Genomic DNA, 26,560 nt, shown 5'->3' on the forward strand with positions numbered 1-26,560 from the left:
GACCATATATAAGACAGTGGACAAAAATTTGTAATATAATATCTCACACCCAATCAAAGTTAAGTAGAATGGAAAACCAAATTATAGTTCTTGTACTATGTATGATTTCATTCGATGTTAAAATGAATATTGCAAATCCAGTTGGGCAAACGAATGGTACGTAATTAAAATAATAATTATTATAAAAAGCATTAAATTGTGTTCTCATTTTTATTTAATCACAATCTTTAGCTACTTTTTGACAATATATATTATTGTTACTTATTAATTATTATTTTTGTTTTCTTGTAGTGGAATTTTTTATTATAAGTTTTTAGCAGCTCATTAACATTAAAAGCCCACCTCTCAAAAGGTATTAGCGACTTAACGATTGAAGTATATTGGAATTTGATTGACAGTAGTACTTACATGATTATATTTTATGCAACATACAAATTTATAGAAGATAGATACCCTATTAGTTTTCTAATCCTTCTAGGTCCTCGACTATCTGGTTCTCCCATCTGGTTTTGAGTATTCCTCGTGGTCTGCGTGATACAAGTCTTCTTCTTCTTCTTCTTCTTCTTCTTCTTCTTCTTCTTCTTCTTCTTCTTCTTATAATAGGCCTCTTGGCCTGTTCCTTACCGATTTTGCGCTTGTATTCGTAGCTGTGATGTTGACTGCCAGCTATCTCCTTCCTTTTAAAGGGCCTTCCTATCGGTCGCTTGCCTGTTGGCTTCGAATCCCTGGCTATACGGGCTATTCTCTCGCTGTCCATTCTCGTCACATGCTGATTCCACTCTCGTCGTCTCTGTCTTCCCCACTGTACTATATCTTGTATTTTACAGAGATCTCTTATTCTGCCGTTCGGTAGTCTGTCTCTCAGTGTTTTCCCAGTTATTGACCTCAGCGTTCGGAACGGGACGTTTCGATGCCGCCGGTTCATCGCCGGCCGTTTAGATGCCGCCGGTTCATCGCCAGTCCATTTCATCGCCGTCATATCTCGCATTTCCTAGAATTCCTAATTAATACTAAAAATAACTAATAATTTTGTCGAAAATTCGGAAATATATCAGATAGCGATTAATTGACTGGCGATGAATCGGCCGGCATCGGCATCGAACGGGCAGCATCGAAACGGCGGCGATGAAACGTCCTAGACCCTCAGCGTTCTCATTTCTGATGTTCTCAGTATCCTCTTGGTCTCTGCTGTGTCACATCTTGTTTCTATCGCGTACGTCATGATCGGTCTTACACATGATTTGTATATGCATACTTTCCCTTCCAGCCTCATATCTTTGTTTCTCCAGATGACATCCCTCAGACATCCTGACACGCAATTGGCTTTATTTGCTTGCTTTCGGACGCTCTCTTTAACATCCCCATAACTACATATTTCGATTCCCAGATACAGAGGCGGGTTTACCTATTGTGCAGGGTGTGCGGTGCACACGGGCGCCGGGATATTAGGGGCGCCTAGCACCAAAGAGCGGGTCCGTTACTTTGGTTACTTTGTTTCAACATAAAATATGATTTTTTTTTAAATAGGAGGCGGAAGATGAATAAGTAACTGACGCGAAAATACATTTTAAAGTAAACTTCTACTATTACCTATTAGATACAGCAACTACTAAATTTGACGAACGCTTCGAACTTTTAAAGCAAAGTAATGACACTTTTTCGTTCTTTCAAAAATTAAAACACTGGAAGGATAAAACACTGCAGTAGCATGAGCACCGCATACTGCAGACTTTTTATCGGCCGATAGTTTAGTCGGGATGGGCTGTTAGTGCGCATACCGAGCCAACTAAACAGTCGGGTTGGTGAAGAGGGCGCACGCTATCAACAGCCGACCGACTATTCTCGAACGATTTAGTACTAAAGTTCTTATTTGACTGTTGAAGTTAGTAGTCGCACAATGAAAAAATTATCCAGAAATGTTATTATCGCTCTCATATAATGGAGGAGGAAATTCAAGAAGAGATTCCGAGAGCATTGAGTGCATCCAATTTACAGTGAAAGAAATAAGACGACGCGACGGTTAAAAGTAACAGACGTGATCCAGAAGATTGTCATGTTAAAACGGAACTGGCAGGAAACAAAGGAAAATGGAAAACTATTGGATGAAGCAAATTCTTAAATGGCGACCAACGACTAGCAAAATAAGTAGAGGCAGACCTCAAACAAGATGGACTGATGACATCAAGTGAATGGCTGGTCACGAATGAATGCAAAAAACAATTAACTACAATGAATGGATACATCTAAGGAAGGCTTTCTTCTACCGTTGATGATGCTGATGATGAATTCTCAGTGACAGATTATTTAGTGGAAAATTCTACACAATGTATTCTAAATTACTTGATTACCCAAAAAAAGAATGTGTTTGTGTACTTTGTACGCACGATAGAAGTTATACTTCTATTATATAATTTCAACGAAATAAATATACTTAACTGTTTATATTTGCATTTTATTTAAATATTAAACTAACTTTCTTACCTACCACTTTCAAAATTTTTTTATTAAAACTATCAACAATTAAAAAAAAACGTGAATCGTCCGGGATTTGAACCCGCGACCTCTCGATCTCTAGTCCAATGCTCTACCTCTTATCTCTTTCCTCTCCAGAGTTCGGAGCCGTTTTTTAATTCTGAACAATTCATTGCAACTAAGTACATACTGTCTGTGTGCGCATGCGCGCAGAATTATGAAATTTTATTCTCAAGCGCGCCTAAAGAAGTATAACTTCAAAAGACCGTCAATGAACTAGTCATGCTAATTGGGCCATGCAGGTTCCTACAATTAACGATTGTGAATTAGACGATGCCATTTTCTCGCAAAATATTAAAAAAATATTCATATTGGATACCAAAACTAGGAGAGAATTGAACTATCGACCGATAAACAATCGTCGTGTGTGCGCAAGTCCTAGTTAGCTCACACTGATTAAACTGTCGGCCGATATTTGGTCGACAAATTAGTTTGAAGGTAAACCATCTGCCGATAAAACGTCTGCAATCTGCCTCTCTTTTGGGTAGGTTGTTCTGACGCTGTGAATACCTATTGGCTCCCGACATCGTTTAATATTAGACTATTTACATCTGGATTTTTGTTTACAATATAAGTGTACCTATTACCCTCTAATACCCTATGTACTAGTACTAGGAATAGGTAGATACCTATTCGACTATTCCATTTCGACTGCGCGTCTACCAAAGGGCGCCAGAGCATCGACTGCACACGGGCGCTACATCGACTAGAGCCGCCTCTGCCCAGATATTGGAATCTCGAGACTTGTTCAATTAGTTGGTTGATAATTACTAATTTGCATCTTATGGGTTCCCTTGAGACCACCAAGGATTTTGTCTTGGCTGTTGATATTTTCATGTTGTAATTCTTCGCCACTGTATTGAAAGTTTGTGCCATTCGCTGTAGGTTATCCTCGTTATCGGAGATTAAGATTGCATCGTCAGCATAACAGAGGATTTTTATTTGTTTTTCCGCCATCTTATATCCATTTCCAGTACCTTTAATGTTTTCTATGATTTTGTCCATGGCCAAATTAAAAAGCAATGGGCTCAAGCTATCCCCTTGTCTGATTCCCGAGTTGATTTCTACTTCCGATGTTAGTTCATTCTCGACTTTTATTCTGGTTTTGTTCTTCGTATTAATGTCTTTAATTAACCTTATCATCTTGTTGGGCTGATTTTTCTGAGGAACACAAAATCCTATGCTAAACCGTTACAGGGCAGTACACTTCTATTAACGTCTATATTATTTGATACTGAATTCCTGAAGATTGATCACGTAAAAATTTATTGCTATTTTTACGTGATAAATCCTTATATTTTATTAAAACCTTTATTTTTACATGATATAAACACACTTTATTGTTATTCATTCGGGACACCTTTTATTTGTTTAAATATGTCAAGTTTATATGAAAGAACAATCTGACCAAATCTGAACAAAATGAACAATCCGATCAAAGAACAATCTGACCCAAAAAAAAATTAAGGAAGATTGAAAATTTGGGAATAGGTATTTGAAATTGTCTATTATTATATAAGAAAAACTTTTCAATTCTACGTCCCCTCCATTTTTGTAAAATGGAGGGGATGTAGAATTGTAAACTTTTTCTTATATCACCCTCTCTAATTCCATATCGAATATTTCAATGTGAAATAACCCAAAAACGGAGAACTTTTAGGGGAAAATTCATTTTAACTTTTTTAAAGTGTTTAAAAAAAGGTTTATTTTTGTTTAAAAAAAAAACTCGTAATATTGAAAGTAAGTGAATTACGCTCCAAATATTGTTGGTCCTTTTATTTTTTGGCAAAAAAATCGCGAAAATTACCCCCCAATTTGCATCACATATACATTGTAACATTACCACTTCACAAGTTACTTTGACTATCTATTATTTATATGATCTGTAAGTTTCATAGGTTCAAAGTGCTTCGTTTTGAAAAAGCTGTATTTAAAATGGCTTGAACGAGTAACTAATCACGAGTTTAGGCAAATTTTGAACAGCCATAGCATAACCAATTTTGTTTAACAAGAAAACAAAAAATCAAAAATTATTAGAAAAGCAAAATGTACATTTTATTGCTCTTTGAGATTTTTGGTATTCCTAATTGTTTTTAAGTTAATTCCATAAACAATTACGATTTTTTTCAAAATAAAAAAAAATGTTTTATTTTAAACTTTGACATTGAACTTTGAACACTTTGAACCAATGAAACTTATAGATAATATAAGCAATACATAAGTAAAGTAACTTGTAAAGCGGTAACGATTAATTTTATTTGAGAAGCTAATTAAGGGGTGATTTTCGCCATTTTTTTACCAAAAAATAAAAGGTACCAACAATATTTTGAGCGTAACTCATTTACTTTTAATGTTAGAAGTTTAAAACAAAACAAAAATAAACCTTTTTTTAAACACTTTAAAAAAGTTGTAATGAATTTTTTCCGAAAAGTGCTCTGTTTTTGGTTATTTCGCATTGAATTATTTGATTTGGAATTTGACAAAGAAGAACCTACATTTCATTAGCTGCAACTCTGCTTCTGCTGGATCGTCAGACCTCACGCATACACCATTTTTTAAATTTTTTAGAAGCTATATTTTACCTAAGAATATTTTTTTCGCTAAAATACTTACTTTTTCAGTTATCTCCGAAAAACCGTCCAAAAACATTTTTTTTTTGTTAAAAATGAATACATTCACTTGCAAATAACTCGAAAAAGTATTGACTTAGTAAAAAAACTCTATAAAACAAAAGTTACTTACAATTAGTCATTTTGTCCAATTCCGGACTTATTTTGAACGTATATTTTTTCACCCCAAGAAAAAATTTTTCACCCCGTATTTTCCAATTTTGGTAAAATGGAGGGGATGTAGCATTGCAATATTTTTCTTATATAATAATAGACAATTTCAACTACCTATTGCCAAATTGTCATCCTTCATTTATTTTTTTGGAGGTTTTCGTAAAATTTTGCCTTGATCGGGAAAGTAGTTTAAAATTAACTAAAAATTTAGACTTACATAAGACTCATATTGGACATACCTGAAAAAAAAACACAATAATAATTAGAACAGTTCATTTTAAAATTTTATAAAATATAAATATGTATTTAGCATTATAATAATTGTAAAAATTGTTATATAAATTGTTTATAAGACTTTAGCGAGTAAACTAAAAGAGATTAAAAAAAATTCAAATCAAATTTGAGGCTTGAAAAAAAAACAAAGAAAATGGCGTAAATTGGGACTAAAATTAAGTAAACGCCATTTTCATTTTATTTTGAAAAAAATATCTCTTTTAGGTTACGAGATACAGCCGTATGAACAATTAAATTGTTACCTGTTAAATAGCTAACCTCTAGACTATTTAATTGGTTTAATTCGTAAAACTTTAATCAAAATTTTCATTTATAAGAATGTTTAATTTTTTTAGATACAATTGAAGCTCCGACGCCCCTGAGGGGCTTAAGGGGTTTCGACAAAGAAAAAGATACAATTGTATTCGAAGATACTATATATTACATTGGATATGCATGGGAGGTAACTAAGTTGTTAACTAAGCCTTTTAAAATTATATTCTGTGATATTAGCCCAATCAGGGAACGCAAAATTTTACGAATATCTCTAAAAAATAAAGGAAGGATGAAAATTTGAGAATTGGTAGTTGAAATTGTCTATTATTATATAAGAAAAAGTTTACAGTTCTACATCCCCTCCGTTTTACAAAAATTGGGAAATACGGGGTAAAAAATATTTTCTCGGGTGTGAAAAAATATACGTTCAAAACAAGTCCGGAATTGGATAAAATGACTAATTCTAAGTAACTTTTGTTCTATAGAGTTTTTTCACTAAGTTAATACTTTTCGAGTTATTTGCGAATGAATGTGTTCATTTTTTAACAAAAAAAACATGTTTTTGGACGGTTTTTCGCAGGTAACTCAAAAAGTAAGTATTTTAGCGAAAAAAATATTCTTAGCAAAAATATAGCTCATAAAAAATTGAAAAAAATGGTGTATGCGAGAGGTCTGCAGACCCAGTAGAAGCAGAGTTGCAGATAATGAGATATATGTTCTTCTTCGTCAAATTCCAAATCGAATATTTCAATGTGAAATAACCAAAAAACGGAGCACTTTTCGGGGAAAATTCATTAAAACTTTTTAAAGTGTTTAAAAAAAGCTTTATTTTTGTCAAAAAAAAAATTTTAACGTTAAAAGTAAGTGAGTTACGCTCAAAATATTGTTGGTCCCTTTTAGTTTTTGGTAAAAAAATGGCGAAAATCAACCCTTAATTAGCTTCTTAAATAAAAATTAATCGTTACCGACTTACAAGTTACTTTACTTATGTATTGTTTATATTATCTATAAGTTTCATTGGTTCAAAGTGCTCAGTTTTGAAAAAAATTGAGTTTAAAATAAAACATTTTTTTTTTATTTTGAGAAAAATCGTAAATATTTATGGAATTAACTTAAAAACAATTAGGAATACCAAAAATCTCAAAGAGTAATAAAATTTACGTTTTGCTTTTCTGAATATTTTTGATTTTTTGTTTTCTTTTGAGACAAAAATTGGTTATGCTACGGCTGTTCAAAATTTGCCTAAACTCGTGTTTAGTGACTCGTTCAAGCCATTTTAACTACAGCTTTTTCAAAACGAAGCACTCTGAACCGATGAAACTTACAGATCATATAAATATTACATAGACAAAGTAACTTGTAAAGTGGTAATGTTAAAACGTATATGTGATGTTAATTAGGGAGCGATTTTCGCGATTGTTTTTACCAAAAAATAAAAGGGACCAACAATATTTTGAGCGTAACTCACCTACTTTTAATATTACAAGTTTTTTTTAACAACAAAAATAAACCTTTTTCTAAACACTTTAAAAAATTTAAAATGAATTTTCCCCTAAAAGTGCTCCGTTTTTGAGTTATTTCATATTGAAATATTCGATTTGGAATTTGACGAAGAACCTACTTTTCATTAGCTGCAACTCTGCTTCTAATGGGTCTACAGGCCTCATGTATACACCATTTTTTTTTTCAATTTTTGATGGGCTATATATTTACTAAGGATATTTTTTTCGATAAAATACTTACTTTTTGAGTTATCTCCGAAAAACCGTCCAAAAACATGCTTTATTTTGTTAAACATGAACATATTTACTCGCAAATAACTACAAAAGTATTGACTTAGTGAAAAAACTCTATAGAAGAAAAGTTGTTTAGAATTAGTCATTTTATCCAATTCCGGTCTTATTTTGAATGTATTTTTTCATATTCTAGAGGGGATATTCCTCTCCATTTTTGTAAAATGGAGGGGATGCAGAATTGTAAACTTTTTATTATATAATAGTAGACAATTTCAACTACCTATTTCCAAATTTTCATCCTTCCTTTATTTTTTTGGGGTCTGATTGTTCTTTGATCGGGCTATATAAGTATGTCTACCATCTTTTAAGCTTTATATAAATTGACATAAATGAGTCCTTTAGGTTGGGGCATTAAAAAATTGGACGAAACACGTTCAAATCCCCCAAAACCCCTCAAAAAGTCTCCCACGTTTTTGCGGAGTTTGAACGTGTTTCACCCACGTGTTTGATCGTGTTTTGAGAATGCTACGTGTGTATATAACCTATATAGTGCAGTCACTAAAGGTGGATAATATGAGCTATTACCTCCGATTTCGTTGAACCTCCATCGATTTGCATGAAAATTGGTGTGGTTAGAGGATGTCTCAAGGAACAAAGGTGACATGGTGCCAACTTACGCTTTTACCATGGGGGTGGATGCCGCCCCTTCTCGGGGTTAAAAATTATTTTCCTACCTACCCCATACATGGGGTATGGAAAAAAGTAAAAAGCACAAAAAGGTGCAAAAGCACACAAGTCAATAAATCTGTTAGAGAAAAATAATATAATATATAAATCCCAAAAAGAAATATCAAATATACTGGCATTAGTTTATGAAAAAAATTCAAGCGACGCAAACTATTTACTAAATTTCTTAAGGAACAAAAGAAATGAAGAAAGATATACCATAGATTATGAAGATCAACATAATAGTGAAATAAACTTTCCAATATCGATGGATGAATTAGAAGCGGTAATAAAAAACTGTAAGAACTCGTGCCCTGGACCAGATAATATACCCACTATTTTTCTAAAAAACCTCACCTACCCATCTAAAGAAAACTTACTCAGCATTTTCAACTTAATCTTCTCGAAAAGTTTATTTCCAAAATCGTGGAGAAATTCAATAATAATTCCTATTCCTAAGCAAAGTAAATCAAAATCAGATCCCGAAACATATAGGCCAATGTTTCTTACTTGTAGTATGGGCAAAATTCTAGAGAAAATAATAAGCAACAGACTAATGTGGTATTTGGAATCAAAAAAATTAATCATACCAGAACATGCCAGAACAGAGTGGCTTCAGAAAACATCGTTCTACTGTAGACAATCTTATTGACGTAGAATCGGAAATACATGAGGCTTTTGCAACTAAACAACATTGTATCGGAATATTTTTCGACATTCGTAAAGCCTACGATACAGTGTGGAAATTATCAATATTAAAAACTCTTAGTGAATGGAAAATTAGAGGTAATATACTCAAATATATATCAAACTTATTAGAAAATAGACAGTTTCAAGTCAGAGTAGATGGCGTATATTCCTCAACAAGAAATCAAGAAAATGGTATACCACAGGGCTCGAACCTTAGCACAACTCTGTTTCTTATAGCTATGAACTCTATTACCGCAAAAATTAAACATCCTGTAAAAGCTAGGCTATATGCAGATGATTTGGTTATATTTTGTAGAGGAAAGAACCCAACAACCATCCATAACCATGTCCAAAAAGCCATAAATCATATTGAAGAATGGTCATCCACAAGTGGACTTCAGTTTAATACCCTTAAAACCAAAGCAGTGTGTTTTACGAAAAGTCACCAAATACAACTGAAGAAATTATACTTAAATGGAGCACAGGTTAAATGTGTAGACGAAGTTAGATTTCTCGGTACGATATTTGATCAAAAACTAACTTGGAAAATACATTTAGAATATTTAAAAAAGACATGTCAGCCTGGAATAAATTTGTTCCGATCACTTGCAAACAAAAAATGGCGCGCCGACTCGTCTACATTACTACATATCTACAAGGCCCTAGTACGTTCCCAAACTTGACTACGGCTCAATCGTTTACAACTCCTCAAAAAAGACGTACTTAAAAACAATAGATGTGATTCAAAATACAGGTCTTCGAATTTCCTTAGGAGCACACCACACAAGTCCAACACAAACTCTATACTGGGAGACTGGCGAGATCCCACTATCGTTTAGAAGACAATATCTAAGTCTTTCTTATGCCGCTGCAGTATCCTCTAATCAAGGTAACCCAGTTATACACAACGTATTTGCTGACCGTTTTAAAAGTTGTTTCCAAAACTCAAATAGAACTGACCACCCTTTTTATTACCGCATACAAACTTACTTATCAAAATTAGGTATTCATTTTCCAGACACCTACGATATTTCCGCAATCCAAACCCCTCCTCCTTGGACAATTCGCCTTCCCTCTACTGATACCAGCTTATTGCGACTAAACAAATCAGAAACGCCTGCAAGTCAAATCAATCAAGAATTTCTTAAAATATTAAGCAAATATGGTAGCTGCTTCAAAGTTTACACCGATGCCTCCAAAAACGAAGACGGAACTGGCGCAGCAATCTACTCGTCAGATTACACAGCAGCTTATAAATTACCTTCATATACAACAACGTTCACCGCTGAACTGTTTGCTATTCTAAAAGCATTGGCTCTGATAGTTAACAAAAATAATAAGAGAAACATCATTATCACAGATTCTCTCAGCTCAATATTGGCATTAAAACAACTCTATTCTGATCATCCACTACTACTTTTCATTAAAAAGGAACTGAAATATGCAGAAAATATGAATATTAAAGTTAATTTTATTTTGGTACCATCTCATAATGGAATCGAAGGTAACGAGGTTGTGGACAAAATAGCAAAGAATGCACCTAATAACCCAAACGCAGAAGAGAATATGAAAACCCTACACACCGACCTGAAAGCATATTTCAAAGTAAGTACTTTTAAAATATGGCAGGATACATGGAGGGACTCATCAACCAAGCTATACGAAGTTGACATTAACCACAATCAAATTCCACAATTCAAAAACAGAAGAGAGCAAGTAATCTTCACTCGTCTCCGGATTAGCCATACTCGATTAACCCATGACTACATACTCCAACATGCCGATCAACCTGTGTGTGATTTGTGTAGAAGTGTCCTTACCGTAAAGCATTGTTTATTGCAGTGTCCGAAGTATAAAGTGCAACGAAAAAAGTGCAACATACCACCAACATTAAATAGTGCACTCGGAAAAGACAGTGATACAAAAAGCATCTTCACATTCCTCAAAGACTGCAACCTCTTACCAAAAATATAATATTTTACTTTATTTTGTATAGATTTAGAGCTTTTTATAATTTCCTATTGTTATGTTTAAAATCTATTTTTAAGTTATAATTTTGTAACACAATCCATACACGCTAATAACCCTGCGTGGTTGATGCGTAATGTAAGGAAAAAAAAAAGATCAAAAATTTTAATTTTTCGTGAGAAAATTGCATATTTTTAACCAATTTTTGATAAATAACTCAAAAACTATAGGTTTTAACAAAAAAGTTATTATTACCAAAATTGAAGCTAATAAAAAACTAAATAAACTCGTTGCTAGAAAAATCTTTTAGTGTTAACTGAAAGTGAGTTATAGGTAATTCAGGATGAATGTATATTTTTTTCGGCGAGTACCCAAATCTATGTATTCAAGCTTAAATAACGGAAAATTGATTCAATTTATAAAATAAACTTATTAAACATTTCTCAAAGTACTTAGAAATATCTATCAACTGAGCCCCCGAACAAGTTGATTCCATTAAAATTTATGCTCCAAAATTTTTCAAAATTTATCTTTTAAAAATTTTTCCAAAAAATGTTATTGTGTTTTTTTAAGTACCTCCGTTAATTTTGATGGTATCAGGTCTATCTAAAAACTATTTGAAAGTTAATTCCAAGGGCTATTAAACCGCGTTGAATTTAATCTTTAAAACCTTTTACTTTTTTAAAAATAAAATGGTAAATTGACCCGGTTACAAGGTTCTCGTAGCAAAATTTAAGCTTTTAACGTTTCTATCTCGGTTATTTTTTACCCAATAGAGATAGTAAGACTGGTTAAATATTCAACACAGAAAAACCTAAAATATGAGTACACATCATTTTTAACGTATATTAAGTAGTTTTGGAGTTATTATCAAAAAAAAAAAAATGAAAATTACGATAATTTTAAAAATTCTGATTTTTTTAAATTATACCTTTTTTCAAAAATATGCATTCTAAACCGGTCAAAATTGTTGAAATCATTACTTATGCTAATATAAAGAAGTTTATGTAAGGATTACTATAAATTTTAATTTTTGTGGAAATGGCGTATGTTTTATTTTTCACTTTTTCCTAAAAAATTCGAAATGGTTCTTTTAATTTCATTATAACTTGCTTAATTTTGACGCTATTACCTTGTTCTGAAGCTCATTTGATAGGTATTCCGAAGTACTTCGGCAAATATTTAGCAGGAATATTTAATACATTGCATCGTTTTCCCGTTATTTAAGCTTGAATATTTTTGATTTGAGTACTCGTCGAAAAAAATACACATTCAATTGCCAATAACTTATTTGGAACTAACATTAGTTTAGTTCTTTATACGATAAATGTATTCAATTTTTTATTATCTTCAATTTCAGTAATAATAACTTTTTTGTAAAAGCTTATAATTTTTGATTGATACGTGAAAATCCGATTTAAAACATGCATTTTTTTACGAAAAAATAAAATCTTTGGTCTTTAATAACTCAAAAAGTGTTGATTTATTTTAATAACTTTATATAACAAATTTTGCTTATAATTTGTCCCTCTATCGACTTATGGTATTATTTTTAATAAAATAATTTTCAGTCCGAGAAGGGGTGGCATCCACCCCCAGGGTAAAAGCGCAAGTTGGCATCATCTTACCTTTGTTCCTTGAGGTGAAAACCTTCAGTGACTGCACGTAGTTTTGGAGTTATTATATAAAAAAATGAAAATTACGATAATTTTAAAAAATATGATTTTTTTAAATTATACATTTTTTCAAAAATATGCATTCTAAACCGGTCAAAATTGTTGAAATCATTACTTATGCTAATATAAAAAAAACTGTAGTATATATTACTATAAAATTTATTTTTTTTTTTGAAATGGCATATGTTTATTTTTCACTTTTTCCTAAAAAATTCGAAAGGGTTCTCTTATTTTCATCACAACTTGCGTAATTTTAATGCTATTAACTTCTATAGCTCATTTGATAGGTATTCCGAAGTTCTTTGACAAGTATTCAGCAGGTATATTTTATAAAATGCATAGTTTTCCCATTATTTAAGCCTGAATACTTAGATTTGAGTACTCATCGAAAAAAATATACATTCAATTACCCATAACTCACTTTAAAATAACATTAGTTTAGTTCTTTAAGTAGGGAGTGTATTAAATTTTTTATTATCTTTAATTTGGTAATAATAACTTTTTTGTAAAAGCTTATAGTTTCGGAGTTATACGTGAAAAACAGCTTTAAAACATGCATTTATTACGAAAAAATAAAATATTGGATCTTTAATAAATCAAAAAGTATTGATTTATATTAATAACTCTATATAACAAACTTTGCTTATAATTTGATCCTCTATCGATTAGTGTTAATATTTTTAATAAAATAATTTTCACCCTCGGGAAGGGGCAGCATCCACCCCCAGGGTAAAAGCGCAAGATGGCATCATGTCACCTTTGTTCCTTGAGGTATCCTCTAACTACACACCAATTTTCATGAAAATCGATGAAGGTTCAACGAAATCGGAGATGAAAACCTTCAGTTGCTGCACTAAGAAAAAACTTGATTGGACCTATTTTAAAATCTATAAAACCAGTTTTTCTGGTTTTTGAATGTGACTCTGAAAAAAAGTAGAAATATACACTCCTGGCCAAAAAATATGGGACACCTTAAACATGGGTCATTGTTGATGTCTCGAATCTCCCAAACCTCTTGTCCGATTTTAGTTATTTTTTTTAATATGTTACAGCCTTTTTGTCTAAGTATATGGATTTAGTAATAGTGTTGCTTAACATGTAAATGTCATTGTATACCGGGTGTAACAATAATACTGTATTTTTCCTGAAAGTTCGTAACACCCTGTCGAATATTCTAGCATTTAAAAAATATTGAAATTAAAACTCACTTGTAGCCTTAGCCTTGCTTAACATTCTGCTTTTGACTCATTCACTTAAGTTGGATAATAAAAAAGTTAGGTACTTTGACAACTAGCCATGTTCTTCATCAACAAAGGGTGTTTCTAAGTAAGTGCGACAAACTTTAAGGGGTAATTCTGCATGAAAAAATAATGACAGTTTGCTTCGTTTCCTAGCTACGGGATGTTGAATTTTTTATTACAAACTGACGATTTATTTATTGCTCTAAAACCGGTTGAGATATGCAAATGAAATATGGTAGATTTTCTTCTCCTTGTAGTGCCTATCCGTTTCGGATGTTGGCGACCATCATGGCAATCTGCGCTTTGCACACTGCTGCTCTGAAAAGATTTGTAGTGGTTGTGTTGAACCACGTTCGTAGATTTTTCAGCCAGGAAATCCTTCGCCTTCCTGGTCCTCGCTTTCCCTCTACTTTTCCCTGCAAGACCAGTTGCAACAGTCCATATCTCTCACTGTTCCTCATGATGTGACCGAGGTATTCGATTTTGGCTGTTTTTATTTTGATTAACAGCTCTTTTTCTTTTTTCATTCTCAGCAAAACACCCTCATTAGTAATGTGGTCGGTATAAGATATCTTCAGGATTCGACGATAAAGCCACATCTCAAAAGCCTCAATTTTCTTGCAGGTGGCGTCTGTGAGAGTCCACGACTCAACTCCGTACAACAGTATAGGAAATATATAACATCGTAGTAATCTGACTTTTATGGGTAGCGACAAATCATGACATTTGAACAACTTTGCCATTTTTTGAAATGCAGATCTTGCTTTCTCTATCCTACATTTGATTTCTATAGAATGGTCCCAATTTTCATTGACGTTCGTACCAAGGTAGGTGTATGTTTTTACTCTTTCTATTTGTTGACCATTCACACTGATTCGTCCAAATTGCTGTTCATTCTTAGAGATCATCATACATTTGGTTTTTTTAGTGTTTAGTGAAAGTCCGTATCTCTGACTGACTTCTGCGATTCTGCTCATTAACTCCTGTAGGGCTTCAGAACTGTCAGCGAATACCACAGTGTCGTCTGCGTATCTTATGTTATTGATACATTCTCCGTTAATTCTAATTCCGGCTTCAACATCATCCAATGCTTCTTGAAAGATTTCCTCAGAGTAGATGTTAAACAGCAGTGGGGATAGTATACATCCCTGACGGACCCCACGTTTGATTTTGATATCGTCGGATTCTCCTGCCTCTGTCCGGATAGATGATGTTTGATTCCAGTACAGATTGCTGATAATCCTTAAATCACAGGTGTTTATTCCAATATTGGTTAATATCTCCATCAGCTTGTCGTGCTTTACTGTATCTAACGCTTTATGGTAATCAATGAAACATGCATAAATATCGCAATTCACGTCTCTACATCGTTGAAATAGCACTTGTATACTAAATAGAGCCTCTCTTGTACCCACTGCATTTCGAAAACCAAACTGTGTTCGGCTGATTTTTTCTTCGCACAGTCTATATATCCTTTGATGTATAATTTTTAGAAATAGCTTTAAAATATGGCTCATTAAGCTGATGGTTCGGAAATCACTGCAGGATACGGACTTTGTTTTCTTTGGTAAAGCAACAAACGTCGACTTCAACCATGCTTTTGGTATTACTCCGCTTAAATATATGTCGTTAAATATTTTGGTTAGGCGTTGAGTCCGTCGGTGTTAAATAGTTTTATGAGTTCAGCATATGCATTGTCAGGTCCAGGAGCTTTGTCATCTTTTAGTTGTGATATTGCTCTTTCCACTTCACCTGATGTGATTGGTAAGTGGTCATCACATATGTAGGATGGAGGTTGTTCGGATCTAGTATCATCAAAAAGTTCCTGTATGTATTTTGTCCATATGCAGATTTCTTGATTTCTGTCTGTGATGATATTCCCCTGTTGGTCTCGCAATTTGCTAGCTGTGTTGGATTTCTGAAGACCAGCTGCTTGTTTCACCTTTTTATGCATGTTAAACGTATCATGTTTTTGCTCTAACGACTCTATCTCTTCACACTGTGATTTTAACCAATTTTCTTTGGCCTTTCTTATTTCAGTTCTTATTTGTCTCTGAATCGTGTTGTACATTATTTTGTTGTTTTTTGATTTTCTTCTTTCTTCCATAAGTTGTAGTATATTGTCGTTCATCCAACTTTTTCTCATCTCTTTCTTTTCTATTAAGATGTTCTTCTCTGATGTTGTTAAAGGTTTCACATATATTTTGGAGTGATTCTTCGGCATTATAAATATGTTTACTCCACATTAATTAGCTTCTCTGAAAGAATCTGTGCGACTGTCTCTTTTGTTTTCATATCTTTTAGTATTCTCATATCGCACTTTTTGTTGCTGTTCTTTTTTGCAACCTTCTTGAATCTAAACCTAAATTTACCTAAATTTGGTAGATTTTAAGAGGTAGTTATTTCACATTTTTTGACATGCAAGTAAAAATTTTATATTCGCCATTGGCGTGCATACAGGTAATATGACCGGATAATATGACCGGATAATATGACCCGTATTCACCACAATGGTGAATATAAAATACATAGTTGTACGTCAAAAAATGCGCAATGACTGTCACTTAAAACCCACCACATTTCATTTGCATATCTCAACCGGTTTTAGAGCAATAAATAAATTGTCAGTGTGTACGAGAAAATTCAACACCCGGTTCCTCGGAAACGAAGCATTTGCAGACTATGTTTATAAATCAAATGGCCATTAATTTTTCATGAAGAATTACCCCTTAAAGTTTGTCGCACTTATTAAGAAACACCCTATATTGATGAAGAACATGGATACTTGTCAAAGTACCTAACTTTTTCATTATCCAACATAAGTGAATCAGTCAAAAAGCAGAATGTTAAGAGAGGCTAGGGCTACAACTAAGTTTTAATTTCAATATTTTTTAAATGCTAGAATATTCGACAGGGTGTTTACAGGAAAATTGTTCTACATTAAATTTGAAATAAAAAAGTCCCTATGCACAACCCTTCTAAAATGAACAGTTCCAAAGTTACGGAGGTAGTATAGTATAATTGGTCCAAAAAAAGGCCTAACACAGGCCTACCAAAGTAAAACTTTTCCTTCAACACCAAATTGTTCTATATAGTCCACATATTGTTCAGTAAAAAGTTACACCATTTTGAGCGTCCGGTTTGGGGGGAGATAGGGGAGAAGTAGGTAAATTAGTAGTATTTTAAGTTTTTCGTCAATATTTCTAAAACTGTGCTTTAGCGTAAGGACTGTTCTATAGAAAAATGTTCTACATAAAATTTAAAACAAAAAAGGTTCCATACATAATTGTTATCAAATCAACGGTTCTAGAATTACGGAGGGTGAAAAGTGGAGGTTTTCGATACTTTTTATATTTACCGATTTCTCTCCCCTCTCCCCCCCCAAACCCGACGCTCAAAATGGTGTGACTTTTTTCTGAACATTATGTGGACCATATGGAACAATTTGGTGTTGGAGGATAACTTTAACTTTGGATGTCTGGGTTTTTGGAATAGTTATATCATAAATATTGCCCAAAAAAATATAAAAAGTATCGAAAACTTCGACTTTTCACCCTCTGTAACTCTGGAACCGTTGATTCTATAACAATTATGTATAGAACATATTTTGTTTTAAATTTCATGTAGAATATTTTTTTATATAAGATTGTTTACGCTAAAGCATAATTTTAGAAATATTGACGAAAAACAAAAAAAAAACTACTGATTTACCGGCTTCTCTCCCATCTCCCTCCCAAACCGGACGCTCAAAATGGTGTAACTTTTTACTGAACAATATATGGACCATATAGAACATTTTGGTTTTGGAGGAAAATTTTTACTTTGGATGTTTTGGTTAGGCCTTTTTTTGGACCAGTTATACTATACTACCTCCGTAACTTTGGAACCATTCATTTTAGAAAGATTATTCATAGGGCCTTTTTTATTTCAAATTTAATGTAGAACAATTTTGTATAGAGGGTTGTTTATGCTAAACCGCATAGTTTTAGAAATATTGGCGAAAAACTTTAAAAAAATACGAATTTACCGATTTCTCCCCCCTCTCCCCCCAAACCCGACGCTCAAAATGGTGTGACTTTTTTCTGGGCATTGTGTTGACCATATAGAACAATTTGGTGTTGAAGGATAACTTTCACTTTGGATGTCTGGGTTATGCCATCTTTTGGATCAACTATACTACACTATATCGCGGAGTAATTTACAAAAGAAAATGAGAACAGCTGTTGACCGTTGTTCACTACGTTCAAGCGTGCTGGCGCGAACCTGCTGCAAAGCGAGGTGAAAGTACTATCTCCCTATCTACTTACATTTGACTCGCTTTGCAGCAAGTTCGCGCCAGCACGCTTGAAAGTAGTGAACAACGGTCAACAGCTGTTCTCATTTTCTTTTGTAAATTAGCTCGCGATTCAAAAATATGTTGGCAATACATTAAAAGCGTTTTTCTCAAAACTGCTTTTTTCAAAGGCTGTAGACATTGTAACTCAAAAACTACTCGACCATTTTCAAAAAAATTCGTTGTTTTGACATCTGAGTGTTATCAAAAAGGCAAAATATGATAAAAGTAAAAAACTCGAGCGCGTTACCTTGAGAAACTCGTATACTAATAAATTATTTTTAAATCTTTTATTTGCGAGGATCCAATAAAGAGTTCTGATGTACACCGCAAAATTTATTGTTTTTTAGGTGTCTTTAAAAATTTGCCGCAGTTGGCTTATTTTTCAATATTTTTTCTTGAATAATCTATGAATTGTACTGAATATGCCTATTTAATTTAAAAATAAAATAATTCGACCATACTTTAACAAAAGTGCTTGAAATATTGATTTCAATCCCTACGCCCCCCCCCCCTTAAGCTATGACACGATTTTGATAGGCATCCCATGCTAGAAATATTTGTCTGTGTATAAAATATAATAAAAAAAAATGTTTCATCCGGAAAGCAGATGGGTGCAAGTCGACCTACAGTTAAGTCCGGGAATCTTTACCCGTGCGTCATCATTTAAAGCATACGAAATAAATCGATGATAAATCGGACATTGAAGTTTACTAAACGCAACAGCAAGTCACTTACTATCACTTGCTGTTGCGTTTAGTAAATTTCAATTTCCGACATATCATCGGCTTATTTCGTATGCTTTAAATGATGACGCACGGGTAAAGATTCCCGGACTCAACTGTATATTAGGATTCCGTATTAATAGTTGGGGAGGAAAGTATGCTAAATGTGCAGTCACTCGAGCGCTTTTGGGACCTATTGGGTTGTGAAGAGTAGGTTCTAACACCAAAAAAAAAGTAACTAAAGTTTTCCATTTTAGTGGGGACTTTTCATTTTTAATTTAATTTTTCATTTCCAACAATCGTTTTTTTCGATTATAGCGCCATTTATCCATAATTCGAAAAAATGTTTCAAATAAAAGTTACTTATTTTTACGTAAGGAATCCGAATCTGCAATAAAAAATGGGGGCTTCTATTTAAAATTTTAAAGTAACCCCTCCCCCATCTCCGTGGGGCGTCGTGTTTGGTACCACTCGATAGATTTTTCAAATACTCGTACCTATATTGAATAAGTGTATTTTTCTGTTTTTTGATCTGATATTCACTTCGCGAAATATCGCGGGATTCGTATTTAAAATTTTAAATTTACCCCCCACCCTTCTTCGTGGAGAGTCGTCTTTGTTATCATTCGATAGATTTTGACAAATATTGAGTACGTATTTTTTAGTTTTTGGATATATCGTTCATTTCACGAAATATTCGCTTTTTTCTTGTGAAACTTTATGACTCACCCATTTCCTTACGCCCCGCCAAATCATCAGATTTTTGAAATAAACACTGTTTTGCATGCACTTAACATACCTTATCTTATCTGACGATTTCGAGTTTTTCTAAGGATATATAAACGAAATTTTATAAAATCGGATTTTCAACAATTTCAGTTTGTACAATTTTTGTTGAAAATGACGGAGACATTGAGCAAAAACTGTTCCCGTTTAGAATCAATATGGCGGCTAACGCAAGGGTGGAATTCAGTAGAGATTTTAAATTTATACTACTATTCACCCCTCCTAAAGATTAGAAAAATAAAATTTGGGGCAGCTCGTAATGCAAGGTCAAATGCTATCCCGACTGGGCAATTAAGGTGAAAACTTTGATTTTGACAAATTGACTTTATTTATTTTATTTGTTTTTATTTATTTATGTTTTACATTTTAGTATTTTTTTTATTTTTTAGGGTAATTGGCTACAAGCAATGTTCCATTGCAAATCTCTTGATATGGATTTACTTAGTATAGAATCAAAAGAAGAAAACGATTTCCTTTCTCGTAAGCTGAAAGAGCTGTGTAAGTATTATTCATTGCTGTATTTGTTGTAGCTATATACAGGGTGGAACATTAGTGTGAAGAATTCCAATTACTGATTTGTCGTAAGAGATACGAAAAAATTATTGACGTCAAAATCTGGGAACAGATAGGACCATAATTTAAAAGTATATATTTTCAAATATACAGGACCACAGTGTGACACAAACTTACGTTGTTTTTTTTTAATGAAACACCCTATATATTTTTACATTTTTGGATTCTTCTTGATGTATTCCTGCTTAAAGTATAGAGTTTTGTAATATTCTATGAGGTAGCTTAAAAGATAATTACGTTTTTTTGTTAAATTCGTAACAAAATTTCTATTTGCCTTCAAACGATTTTAAATGTAGTCCACTACTGTTAAACATTATCAATATAGCGAAATGTTTACTTTTAGTATACAAGGTTTGGCCGAAACTCAGAATGAGTATTTTCTTAGTTTTCTTAAATTGAATGGTATTTTAGTATTGTAATAAAATTATATTTTATGGTACTTTTTTATTTCGTAAGCATTCTCTATACTATACCTAAGTATACACATTTGTGAGTTTTTCGTGATTCTTTAAGCCAAATATTAATTGCAACAAACATTACGTGAAATTTTATTAAGTGGACGTGAAAATATTCAATCAAAAATAATTTTTCGAAAAGAAAATACATATTAATATAGACTGTTCATTACTTAATTAATATTGGATGATAGATCAAAATACCTACGTACAGTGGAGTTCATGATTCTTTACCCGTGCGTCGTCATTTGAAGCATACGAAATAAGTCGGAAATCTATTCCACGCAACAGCAAGTGAAAGAAAGTGGGTACTGCTCCGATCACGGAATATATTATAAAATTTCACGTTATCAAATAAATAGAACTTTAAATTTTGGTGCAGAATTATAGCTACATTTGAAGTAGCTTAGTAGATTCATTTTTTATCATTAGTGATATTAAATATTATTTGTTATTTATTTTGTTTTTCACTTCACTTCTACGATAACTTAAACAAAACCATTCCTTAACTGTAACCGAGGTTAACTTTGTATGTAAATTAATTGCACAATAAAATTCACTTACCATAAAATTTCAAACTCCAGTATAAAAATTAGTTGTGAAAAGAACGGTTTGTTTAATATAAATAACTTCTAAATGCAAAAACAGGACAGAAAAATAGCAAAAATTCAACAAACTGACATTGACAAGTAAACAAATCAGAAACGTCACAAATTATACATACTTAAAATTTAAAAACGTCCCCAAACGTCTTTTTTGTACCTATCTGCTTTTGATGTACTCAGTGTGGAGCGTTTATAAAAATAACATGTCGCTCACTGATTTCTATAGTGGCACAACCGCAAAAATGAAGTTCTGAGATAATTGACCATGAAGTTTCGTGACATCATAAAATACCATTCAAAATTATAATTTATGGATAAGAGGTCGACAGAAGAAAGCAAATACTTGTCAATGAATGGTTACATATTACTTTTTTTTTCTATTGTATGAATTTCGAGAACTTTGATATACATATGCCAGTATTGAATTCAAGTTTTATAGGGTTTTGGAAAAGATGGTCGGTCGTAAGTAGTGGCATAAAAAGTTAACAAAATAAACGTTTTTATTTTTTTTAATTTTTAATCATGTTTTAATTCGCAATAAAGATATACCGACTATATTATGAACGCAACAATATTTGTGTTACTAATAACTAAAAAAGAATTTTAAAATGATTATTAGTTACAGAAAAACCTTGTTTATAGAAACAAGAATAAAAATGTGGAATGAAAGTTGATGTAAAATTCACTGTACAGTACAATGCACACCCTTACTTTTGTAACTTGTTTAACAAAATAAAAAGCATGGTTATTGGTTCTTCCACCACTCTTTGCTACATTAACCTGTTCCATCAATGCAATTATAATGCTTAACTGATTGGAAATGTCTCCCAAATCCCAGTATAACTTAAAAACGATCGTGTCTCTTCTTCTGTGTATATCCGGTACATGTTTGCCTATATTTTGGATATCACATAGATCTTTAACTGGTCTGGATGGAACGTCTATCTTCCTGCTGTACATTTTACATTTGATAAGCTTGTCCAGAGTTTCAGATGCCTTTAATTCTCTTTTGTATCATCTTCTTAGATTCTCCTTCCTCTTACGTTTTGAGTGAAATATAAGAAACAGTAAACCTATACTGACACAACATTGTTGTTTCATCAAAAAGGTAAAGCAAGACAAAACAATCTTACTTTTCAATTAGAATACGGAGTGCAGTCCAGTCCCTTGAATCGCGATTTTCGGCTCTAATTGGAGCCTTCATCGGAAGGAACGTAGGCACTGTTCTCCATATTTTAACTGATTCGTATCGAGAGGTTTTCCCACCCATTGCAACTGAAGTGATGATAGTAGGTGGCTAGCGCCATCTGGCATTGAAAGACGAAGTAGTTTTCAATCCTAATAGTAAATTATTAATATTGAAAATATTAAAAATATTACAAAAAGATTTTTAAATTGAAAACTTATTGGTACACTTTCCTGGTGACACTTCCAAGACTTCTACAATTTGCAAGTCAAATGGATGCTGCAGTTAAGACGAGAGGGAAGGAATTCTACACTATGCAATTCACATCCCCCGTCTGCAGCTGGTAAAGTTCCAACGGAAAAATGCACCTAGTTACTCTACGGAGTAATACGACTATAAAATAAAAATGTATACCATTTTTATTCAGTTGCAATGAGAAGGCAAAACAATCTTCGTCTTTCAATGCCAGATGGCGCTAGCCACCTACTATCATCACTTCAGTTGCAATGATTCCAAACCTCTCGATACGAATCAGTTAAAATATGAAGAACAGTGCCTACGTTCCTTCCGATGAAGGCTCCAATAAGAGCCGAAAATCGCGATTCAAGGGATTTATGTTTGAGTAAACATGAAACTAACAAAGTATAACGATAAGATGTTTAAAAATTAACAACTCCTTTTTGATTTGTTTAAACACTTTCTACAAAGCTAGTTCTTATCTAAATACTTCAAAGATGACACTGTAAAATTCTCAAAAGGAAATATTTACAGCGACCAAAGACACGGCGAGGTAAATTCGAAAAATCATCAAAATTAATATTTCACATTTTTGCACATCTTCCACCAATTCTAGATAAAAATTAACTTCATATTCGGATTCAGCGAGCTCGAATACATATAGAATCACCAAAATTGGTCATTCACCTTAAAGTTGATTTTCGTGGTCGGTATAACGTAATTTTAGGGGTTGCTGCCGCTCGCCTATATAAATTAAGGGGATGGGTACGTAGTTTCTACTCCAATGCTATTCAAATGGGATTCATTTTTTTTAATCCTGAGAAAACTAGTTAATGGGTATTTTTTAAAAATTTAAATGCAGAATGAAAGATTACGTTATTAGCGAGGGCCGAAAGTCCCTGACAACTTCTATAATGTTTATATAAATAAGTTACAGGGGTGAAAAGCTAAGATAAAATTTAGTGTGATTTTTAATTTCAACTATCTGATTTCTCGAACTTTTTATTTATTCTAAGCAACTTTCTGTCCTCGGTAATAATTTAGTCTTTCATTCTGCGTTTAAATTTTTCAAAAATATTTATTAGTTTTTTCAAGATTCGAAAAAAATGAACATAATGTCCGAGGTAATAGTCTCCAAATCTATCTTTGTCATACAACGCACTCAGTTGAATAGAATATTGTTAGCGTATTGTCAGTCAGACATTGACAAATTTAAATATTTGACATGGCATCGGGAATATTTAGAGTTGCTGATTAAATAATGTTGATATAGTGTATTTGATAAATAATTGATTTAAGACGTGAACTTAATAAAAAGTTATTTATTGTTTATTATTTATGGAATATCCAAGCACAGAATACACGAGGATATATTCAGGGATCCAAGTATTTTGTTGTTAAAAATGTTCCAAATTTTAAGCGTTTCATAGTAACAATATATTATTAAAAAATCACTTTATCACTTTTCCTCTTTGCTTGATTGATTAGTAGTTTCTGTTGTACAGTAGATAAATTATTATAATCACTGAATACATAGTTAGTGAAAAAATTATCATATTAATTAACTGAATTAATAATAATTAAGGTAATTAATTATACAAGTAGGTCTAGACAGTCCAGTTGGCAAAGGCGCAGTCGATCGACAAGTTTAGTGGTTTGCGATCGACGGTTCGAGTTCGAGCGTTAGCCAGGTCATGAAATTAATAAAAGGCCAACGCCTTAGTAGAAAATTAAATAGAACCTACGACTTGGTCTGCAATAACTGGCGTCTGATCGGCCTATTGAGGAGCGGTACGGCAAGGAATAAGGGCTTGCGGGTTGATGATACTCCTCCATAGGTCCCTACCGAAGGGCGTTGACGCCTAAGGACGGTGTATATATATAATTATACAAGTAACATTCAAAAGCCATCTTTAAAATTAATGATGACATTGTCAAGTACAGTTTACAGATCCCTACCAGTGAGAATTTTACTAGACATAATTTGCTGTGTAAAGACAGAAAAGGTAGGAATAGCCGTAAAATATATGCGAATTATGTACCGATGACCTTAGTTAATATTATCAAGCTCTTTTAAATTTCTATTTTTTTTTTTAATTCCAGTGCAGGGTAGAGAATACAATTTTTATACATCGGGAACTAGATTGCCGTACAACAAATGGATCTGGATGTCCACAGGACGTCCTGTAACTTTTACCAACTGGAAACCAAATGAACCGAATAATTATATGGATAATGATGAAACTTGTATCGAAGTTCAATACAGATACGAGACAGGCCTTAGATGGAACGACGAAAATAGAGAGACTCCAGACAATGTCATTTGCGAGGCTAAAATGACAAATGATTGTGAATTAAATTTGTATAATAATGTTTAAAATGTTTAATAAATTGCTTAAACCAACAATATTATAAACGCTTTAGTGTATATTTAATTTTCATTCTACACCAGCAGAGAGGGTTGTCCTCTCCAACGTAAGCCCCTCCATACCTCATGAAATACTAATCAACGAATTACAAAATATTTGTTTAGTACCGGCTTCACCTACAACCTTCCTTAAAATTAGTTCCACCTTACCTGAATATAACCATATTCTCAGCTTCAGGAGGCAAATATACATCAGTCCCCACAATTTAACACTTCCGGAATCATTTCTACTTGAGTTTGATAACACCTATCATATGATTTTCATATCACAAGATGGCTTGGTCTGCTACAATGGCAAAAAGCCTGGCCACAAAGCATCTCAGTGTTCCGAATCGACAGTTCTAGAAGATCAACATTCAAATAATGAAAAATCTTTACCCAACCTAGGTAATGCAGCTTCGCAACAAACACATAAACCATATGACGAAATGTCAATCTCCCACGTTTCCACCAATGCAGATTCCCAACATGTACATCTGGTATTACAAGAACCAACGTTAGCACCCCACGATTCAAACACAACAACCCCGATAACAAACGTTGTTCAAGAATCCAACTCTCATAAGCGTATAGCGTTGACGATATAACTTCACCTGAAATTGAGTCTTCTTCAGCAGAATGCGAGTCTTTCCGTGAGTCTAAAATTTTGCCAAAAATCAAATAATCTAAAATTTTCTCAACGGAAAGTAGTAGTAACTCTATATCACTGCTACTAGATCCCGCAAAAAGGTTCATTGAAAATTATTCTCCAGCTTTCGTTCTTGATTACAACCAACTGGATGTGCTTCTAACATTACCGGCTCTGCTGATCCCTTGAGTATCATTCAAGAATACACAAAAGATTACTCCGGTCTAATTAATATGTTCGAAAAAGTATATCCCCCCTTAAAAGACAGAAGTATAAAGCGCAAATTAACATTTATTAAGACGAAAATCTATGTTTACCTTAGTAAAGAGATTTATGACTCTGACAGTGACACTTCTCAATTAAGTCAAAAATAACATTCACGTCATTACTCCAATGGAATCTTGAAACTACTTATTACTGAGCAATTACCTGATATAATATGCTTACAGGAAACTAACCCACATAAAGTATATAATTCCAAAAATTTCAAACGTCTTAGAAAAACAGGGTGTTGGTGCAGCTGTTATCACATCAGACAGTCCATTAAAATCTGACCTCCCCACTTATTCCACCATATACTCATCAGAACTTTTTGCTTTGTTCAAAGCCCTACAATATATTAACAACAAAAACATCTACATTATCATTCTTTCCGATTGCCTCTGCGCTATTAAAGCTGTGCAAAATCTATATCCGAAACATC

General features: G+C 33.0%; 1 protein-coding gene across 1 annotated transcript; it reads left to right on the forward strand.

Annotated features, from left to right (window-relative positions):
- LOC126892595 (macrophage mannose receptor 1-like) lies at positions 1 to 25,221 on the forward strand. The gene is made up of 4 exons (XM_050662162.1): positions 1 to 156; positions 5,945 to 6,051; positions 20,135 to 20,243; positions 24,905 to 25,221. The coding sequence occupies exons 1-4, from the start codon at positions 69 to 71 to the stop codon at positions 25,177 to 25,179; spliced, it is 579 nt and encodes a 192-aa protein (XP_050518119.1). The 5' UTR covers positions 1 to 68; the 3' UTR covers positions 25,180 to 25,221.
- The last annotated feature ends 1,339 nt before the right edge of the window (positions 25,222 to 26,560 follow it).

This window comes from Diabrotica virgifera, chromosome 9 (genome assembly GCF_917563875.1).
Source record: "Diabrotica virgifera virgifera chromosome 9, PGI_DIABVI_V3a".
Lineage (NCBI taxonomy): Eukaryota > Metazoa > Arthropoda > Insecta > Coleoptera > Chrysomelidae > Diabrotica > Diabrotica virgifera.

Coding starts and splice junctions, on each gene's coding strand:
- LOC126892595 (XM_050662162.1), top strand. CDS start 69: ATGGAAAACCAAATTATAGTTCTTGTACTATGTATGATTTCATTCGAT. Junction 157..5,944: donor TCCAGTTGGGCAAACGAATG/GTACGTAATTAA, acceptor TAATTTTTTTAG/ATACAATTGAAGCTCCGACG. Junction 20,244..24,904: donor TCGTAAGCTGAAAGAGCTGT/GTAAGTATTATT, acceptor TTTTAATTCCAG/TGCAGGGTAGAGAATACAAT.